The sequence below is a fragment of the Vitis riparia genome, chromosome 5 (assembly GCF_004353265.1).
Source record: "Vitis riparia cultivar Riparia Gloire de Montpellier isolate 1030 chromosome 5, EGFV_Vit.rip_1.0, whole genome shotgun sequence".
Classification (NCBI taxonomy): Eukaryota; Viridiplantae; Streptophyta; class Magnoliopsida; order Vitales; family Vitaceae; genus Vitis; species Vitis riparia.
The window spans coordinates 16,039,992-16,047,677 of NC_048435.1; the positions used below are offsets into that span (position 1 = coordinate 16,039,992).

The 7,686-nt window shown below is 30.9% G+C and overlaps 1 protein-coding gene across 2 annotated transcripts; it reads left to right on the plus strand.

Moving 5' to 3' along the window:
- The first annotated feature begins 219 nt into the window (after window positions 1-219).
- LOC117914161 (receptor-like protein EIX1) lies at window positions 220-6,694 on the plus strand. 2 transcript variants are annotated; one of them, XM_034829382.1, is made up of 3 exons: window positions 220-2,374; window positions 2,546-2,781; window positions 6,499-6,694. In XM_034829382.1, the coding sequence occupies exons 1-3, from the start codon at window positions 577-579 to the stop codon at window positions 6,511-6,513; spliced, it is 2,049 nt and encodes a 682-aa protein (XP_034685273.1). In that variant the 5' UTR covers window positions 220-576; the 3' UTR covers window positions 6,514-6,694. The 2 variants fall into 2 exon arrangements, with proteins under 2 accessions (XP_034685273.1, XP_034685272.1); XM_034829381.1 differs by having other exon boundaries at window positions 220-2,781.
- The last annotated feature ends 992 nt before the right edge of the window (window positions 6,695-7,686 follow it).

The following is a 7,686-nucleotide window of genomic DNA, read 5'->3' on the forward strand; positions in this document are numbered from 1 at the left end:
TAACATTTAATTACGGTTGTTTTTTATCTTTTAAAATTATATATTTTAAGGGTAAATAATAATGTAATGTGGGGAAGATGCAATTGTCTAAATCATATATATATTTTTTGTTGACCATTGACCAACTCTGTTTGCAAGGGTGTCATAAATTGTTAATATGTATGCCTTGGAATTATTTCAACTCATTCACCATTCATGGCGATCTCTAAAGCAATGACTGTATTTCCCTTGCTTTGCTTTCTCTTCTCGACCATCCCCACCTTATCTCATCAAAACACCTTGGTTTGTAATGAAACTGAGAAACGTGCCCTTCTAAGCTTCAAACATGCTCTCTCGGATCCTGGACATTGCCTTTCATCTTGGTTTTCTCAGGAAGACTGTTGTGGATGGAATGGAGTCTATTGTCACAACATCACTGGTAGAGTTATCAAGCTCGATTTGAAGAATCCTCATGGTTATAATTTCTCATTGGGGGGCAAGGTTAGTCCTGCGTTGCTTCAATTAGAATTTTTGAATTACTTGGACTTGAGCCAAAATGATTTTGGAGGTACTCCAATTCCAAGTTTCCTAGGTTCCATGCAGAGTTTAACATACCTTGACCTCCACCATGCTTCATTTGGTGGACTAATCCCTCCCCAGCTTGGAAATCTTTCCAATCTTCAACACCTCAGTTTAGGAGGTGGTGATTCCCTCTACGAACCACAACTTTATGTTGAGAACCTTGGTTGGATTTCTCATCTTTCTTCTTTGGAATACCTGTTCATGTATAAGGTTGACCTTCAAAGGGAAGTTCATTGGCTTGAATCTACATCTATGCTATCTTCCCTTTCCGAGTTATACTTGTTTGCATGTGAACTCAATAACATGAGTCCATCTCTTGGGTATGTCAATTTTACATCTCTCACTGTCCTTGCTCTTCCCGGGAATAATTTCAATCATGAGATACCCAATTGGCTATTTAATCTCAGCACTAGTCATATACCTCTAAATGGTTTAGATTTATCAAACAATCAGTTGACAGGGCAAATACCAGAGTATTTAGGAAACTTATCATCCTTGACGTCTTTATCTCTTAATCGAAATAGGTTAAATGGACCTCTTCCAAGCAGTCTGGGGCTTCTTTCAAATTTGGAGGATTTAGTTATTGGAAATAACTCCTTAGAAGGCACAATATCAGAAGTTCATTTTAATAAACTCTCAAAATTGAAGTACTTAGACATGTCCTCAACATCTCTTATTTTCAAAGTCAAGTCCAATTGGGTTCCTCCTTTTCAACTTGAACGTATGTGGATGAGTTCCTGCCAGATGGGCCCCAATTTTCCCACGTGGCTAGAAACTCAAACATCTCTTCAGTATCTAGACATTTCCAAGTCAGGAATTGTGGACATAGCTCCAAAATGGTTCTGGAAGTGGGCTTCACATATTGATAGACAACTGATCGACCTCTCAGATAACCAGATATCTGGGAATTTATCTGGAGTTCTGCTAAATAATCCTTACATTGATTTAAGCTCTAATTGCTTCATGGGTGAGTTACCACGATTGTCTCCACAAGTTTCTAGATTGAACATGGCTAACAACTCATTTTCGGGACCAATTTCCCCTTTCTTGTGCCAAAAATTGAATGGAAAAAGTAATCTCGAGATATTGGACATGTCAACAAACAATTTATCAGGGGAGCTTTCTCATTGTTGGGCGTATTGGCAATCTCTGACTCGTTTGAACTTAGGAAACAATAATCTTTCAGGTAAAATTCCCGACTCCATGGGCTCTTTGTTTGAACTTAAAGCATTGCACTTGCATAATAATAGCTTATCTGGAGATATACCACCTTCACTGCGAAACTGCACATCCTTGGGGCTCTTGGATTTAGGTGGTAACAAACTTTCAGGAAATTTACCAAGCTGGATGGGAGAGAGGACGACTCTGAGGGCTCTCAGTTTAAGATCAAACAAATTAATTGGCAATATTCCTCCACAAATATGCCAGCTTTCTTCTCTTATAATATTGGATGTCGCCAATAATAGCCTATCTGGAACCATACCAAAGTGTTTCAATAATTTCAGTTTAATGGCAACAATAGGCACTGAAGATTATGCCTTTTTTGTTTTAGACTACTTCGACTTGTATGTAGAGAATCTTATGTTGGTCATCAAAGGGAGGGAATCAGTGTACAACAGCATTCTAAAATTCGTTCGGAGCATTGATCTTTCAAGTAATGGTTTGTCAGGATCAATCCCTACCGAAATCTCAAGTCTTTATGGATTGGAATTTTTGAACTTATCTTGCAATAATTTGATGGGAAGCATACCGGTGAAAATGGGACGCATGAAGGCCTTAGAATCTCTGGATCTCTCGAGAAACCATCTCTCAGGTGAAATTCCTCAAAGCATGAAGAATTTATCATTTCTTAGTCACTTGAATCTATCATACAACAATTTTTCGGGAAGAATTCCATCAAGCACACAACTTCAAAGCTTTGATGCAATTAGCTACATTGGCAATGCTGAGCTTTGTGGAGCCCCTCTGACAAAAAATTGCACAGAAGATGAAGACTTTCAAGGTGTAGACGTGATTGATGAAAATGAAGACGGCTCTGAAATCCCATGGTTCTACATTGGCATGGGACTTGGGTTCATTGTAGGCTTTTGGGGAGTCTGTGGTGCTCTTTTATTCAAGAAAGCTTGGAGGCATGCTTATTTCCAATTTCTTTACCGTGTTAAAGACTGGGTGTATGTGGCCATTGCGATAAGGTTGAACCGGCTCCAGAATAATTTGAGGGTAAGTGAAACACATCATCATCTTATCAATTTTTGTTTCAAATAATATTTCCTTTCTATGTTTGATTGGTTCTTTTTAATATTGTAGTTTCTACTTTGTCATTCATGTGTTATCATATATTGTTAATTGAATATCAGTACAATATGACGAAAATGATTTGTGATAGGAACCTGAATTTATGGGCAAAATATCTCATACATCCCCTTTTCCTAAACCAATTAATGTTGGATTCTATTTTCTGGAAAACAAGTGAAATCTCTACTATTTTTAAAGATATGATAGCTGTATAATTTTAGTCGTCTATTTGCTTCAATGTTTGCTAATTAAGAGGATGGATTTGATTCTGAATAATTGTTTCGAGGCCTACATGAGCAAAAATTACATTTTATGATTTTTCACAAGTCTTTTTGGCTATTTGAAAATAATCTGAGAATACTCGTTTTTAATTTGTTGAAAAAAGTTTCTATCTTTATTGATATGTTCACATGATCAAGCAATAGTAGACATTAGAGTAGAGAAGAAAATGGATAGTGAATCTTCATGACTCCACTAAAATAAAAATATTAGGTGGAGTCCTTTCTAACCTTTTGACCACTACAAAATCTTATTCAAATTTGTTATTCTTTTTTTTTTTTTTTTCTCTTCTTAGAAAATAAGAAAAAGTTTTATGCTTATTAAATTTCTTTTAAAATCCATATCACAAGATAATATACGTACTGATCAATCTAACTACATTAATATATGAGAAAACTTGGTTTTGTATATGGTTAGGGATATAATATTAATTAGCATAAATTAACCAAACATGGTAATATAGAAAAAATATTCATAATATTACATGATACTATATGGTTTAGTATGAATGATGCTTAATATATGTAATGATACGGGCAAATACAAAGGATTAAAGAAGAGAAACATCAACGGTTACAATGATCAAACTTTCAACTCAAATTGAATGTCATCCAAGTCCCTAAATATAGGTATCACAACACTTTGTTTCATTTATTGTATTAATAACAACATACATAGGAGGAAGCAATTATTTTGTAGTATGTTTTAATACTTCATAAATTCTTTTTCCTTTTTTTTTTTTTTTATAATGTAGATGCTTAGAATTTTTAAAAAATATTTACTAGTATTAAATTCTATGTTATTTTCACTTGAAGAAGTTGCAAGTAATGTGTTTCTTTTACTGTAGATTAAAAATATTTGAGACAATTTTTATTTACTTCTCTTGCTTATTTTCAATATATATCATCAACAACACTTTAAAATTTTGAAAAAACTAAAATAAAATTGAAAAAAAAAAAAAACATAATCTAGTAGGATAACACCTAGAGGAGGGTGAATGAGTGTTTTTAAACTTTAAAGCACAAAAGTTATGATTTTGAACCAATTAATATTTTAGATATTATGGGAAAGATTAAAAATCATCCCTCACACAAGACAAAATCTTTTTACATGGAAAACCCCCACATAAAATGTGAAGATAAAAAACCACAAAATCAGAGACCTCAAATCAATAATCCAATATACGAGAAAATAGTAACAGAATTGCCTGGAAGATGCTACCTTTAGACTTACTTTTTAGAACCTATACTATAATCAATGTTCGTAGCGCAACACTTTGTATGCTCTAGTGGATCTCACCTCAACTCCTAAGAGGATGCAAATCTCCTTTGATAACTCGAAAGAAGTTACAAATTTTCTTTGAGAGATTTGGGAATAGAAAGGAAAACTAGGGTTTTCTTAGTATTTGCATCAAACTTAAAACAAAATTAGGCAAGGTATATATAAGCCCAATGACTTAGAGAACTGAAATAAGTCCCAAAAATAAAATCGTAAGTTTCCATAATGCAGATTGCTAGAATATGGCAAAAACTTCTTGGAGAGCTTAAGCAAACTTAAGCATTGCTTTAGTGCTTTGAGCGCTTGAGCATTGGCTCCAACACTAGAGCACTTTGGCCTGCGCTTAAGCGCTTTTCCCTAGTGCTTGAGTGTTTTGCCAGTGTTTGAATGCTTCTACAGTTTCAAAAACAAGTTTAAAAGAACTTTTGCACAATTTGAAACAATTGATCCAACCCATATCTTATTAATCCTAATTTTCCTTAACCTAAACCTTTCCAAGCTTACTTGTGACACCTCAGTTGATCAAGCTGCAACCTTAAGTCTTCAATGGAGAGTAAGTCTATAATATCCCTAATTTAATCATCACGAAATAGTAATAACATTAATAATAATAATAATATCAATAATAATAATAATAATAATAATAATAATAATAATAAGAAAGATTACTTAAAAAAAAAAGGAAAGAAGTTACAAATTCTTTTGAACCATGTTCAAAGAGTTTTAATTTAATATATATATATATATATATATATATATATATATATAATAAAATAAAGAATATTTAACAAATCTGAAGAATTTGGAGAAGAGAGGAAAACCCTATAGAGATAAACGAAGTTATTTTTATTCTCTATAGAGTGAAATCTAAGGTAAGTCTTTCAAAGAATTTATTCTTGTTATGTTTGGATTTTTTTAAAATATATGTTGATGATAAGATATTTTCTAGATTAGATGTTAAAAAGAAAAAAGAAATTCATATTGTGCATGTAATAAATAAATGGTTAGGAAGTAAGAAAAAAAAGAGGTTAATTAATGGTAGTATGATGAATACAATCTTTGATTTAACCCTAGACAAAAACAAAGTCTCCATGAGTATGAGAATTTTTATTATTATTTGCAAGAAATTTATGTAATGCAAATTGGAAATAAAGATAAGTATTTAGTTTGAAGAAAAATTCTACAGATTTAAGAAGTAAAGTTTTGAAGAAAAATAAATAAATAAAATAATATTCATTTTAGTTGTTCAATAAAAGAATGCAGTAGAGTAGATATTCAATGTGAATATAATTTGAATAATAGAGGAAAATAGGAAAGATAAAGTATGCAATGTACAATAGAAAAAATTAATTAGGATAATTGTAAAAAAATAAAAATAAAAATGTATGTTGATTTAGAATTCAGGATGATGTATGAAGTAGAAAAGAATAAATTTTTAAAATTTAAATTTAATTATCATAGGAATAAATTAAAAGAATGACATATACAATTTTCGTTAAGTTAAAATAATTTGATATTCAAAAAATTTATTTTATTTGTTTAGGTGAATCCTAAGTTTAATCAACTTTCTTGCTTAGTTCAACTTTTACTAGGTAAGGAATTATGACCCTTAAATATTTTCTCAAATGTTATTTTTTTTGAAAAGGTAGGAAAATATTTTGTCATATGAAGAATAACTTATGTTGTGGAAAATATCACTTTCCTTATATATTATTATATTATTATATTTCGCCCTAGGGTTGTGTTATTAACCCTCATTGCCTACTTGTATGAGGATTGGAAAACCTAGTTAGTGGGTTCATCACTAACCCTCATTGCCTAATTGTACGAGGATTGGAAAACCTAGTCAATGGGGTAGTCACTAACCTGATGGTACCATTTGATTGACTAGTCCCTTCTGAATTGAAGAGTCATATATTTTTTAAGATCCCTCTAGTTTAGGAAAAGAAAAATTGTTTATGATATGTATGTTTGAAGATTATATTATGTGTTATGTTCTTTTTTTTTTTTTTTAATAAAAGAAATTGTAAGTATATTCATTACTGAGTTAAAGCTCACTACCTTTGCTTTTGAAAACTTTTTCAGGTGCCCCGGATGTAGAAAGAAATGAGTGATGTGGGGGATAGGAAGGATTCTTGTTAATTTAGTTTATATTTGGCCTTGGAGCCTTTGTTTAGACACATTGATTTGGATCATGTATTATGTTTTTAATTGTCAAGTTAATTTGAACGGAATTATTTTTTCATAATTATGTGAAACAGGAACAATAGTTTTAGCTCTATGAACTCACTCTTAAAGGAAAATCTATGGCTTTTGTTCCATTTTACTATTTAGTCATTTTGGTATAGTTCACCTTTATGTTGGATTTTTGGAATTGACATGATTGCCCCTAGCCTTGGGGTATAGGGTGTTACAAAGTCACAGTCTAGAAAGATCCTATGCCATAAGGAACATAACAAAATTGCCAATAAATAAATTATAATGCATAATGTACTAACAAAAATGATGAGCAACACTAATATTAATAATGATTTAGGCATTCTTTTATAGAAATAAAATCAAGTTTCAATAGAATCATGGTGAGAAAACGAAAAGATTGTTTGTATTTTTGTTAAAGTATATGGAAGTAGCATTAAAAAGGAAAAATTTAGTTGTATCTTCCCTATATTTGAACACTTTCTAAGTGTCTACATTTGGACAAGCTTAGGCAAATGTTTAGAAAGGGAAAAAAAATGTTTGATTAAAAAGGATAATATAATCTTTAAATATTTATTTATATGTCAAGAAGATACCAGCGAAGTCATTTAAAATGAGTTTTACTAGTGGCTTCTAATGTTAATTGAATCAATTTTGATTTCTATTATTTTTTAGCATCAATTGAGAGTGTGTTTGGTAATGATTTTAAAAAGCGTACATTTCTAATATTTCTAACACTTGAAAATTTTTATCATTAAAGTGTTAAAAATGCAAGAAACATTTTATAAAATCACTGTCAAACATACTTTGAATTAGTTAAAATGAGTTTTAACTACATCAAGTATCACTTGATTTGGAATATATTTGCCTAATGAAAAAAATTAGAGAAGTTGAAAAAAAAAAAATTAAAAACACCTACTCATAGAGATTAAACTTGAAGATTTTTATATTGTGTGGTGGAAAGGGAATGAATAAAAAGCATATCACATACTTCTTTATTTGTATTTTATAGCTTTTACAATTATTTATTTTTATTTTATTTTTTGTTTTTAAAACAAGTTAACAACTTATACTTAT

Excerpts from the sequence above, each read along its gene's own strand:
- LOC117914161 (XM_034829381.1), top strand. The coding sequence starts at position 577 with ATGCAGAGTTTAACATACCTTGACCTCCACCATGCTTCATTTGGTGGA.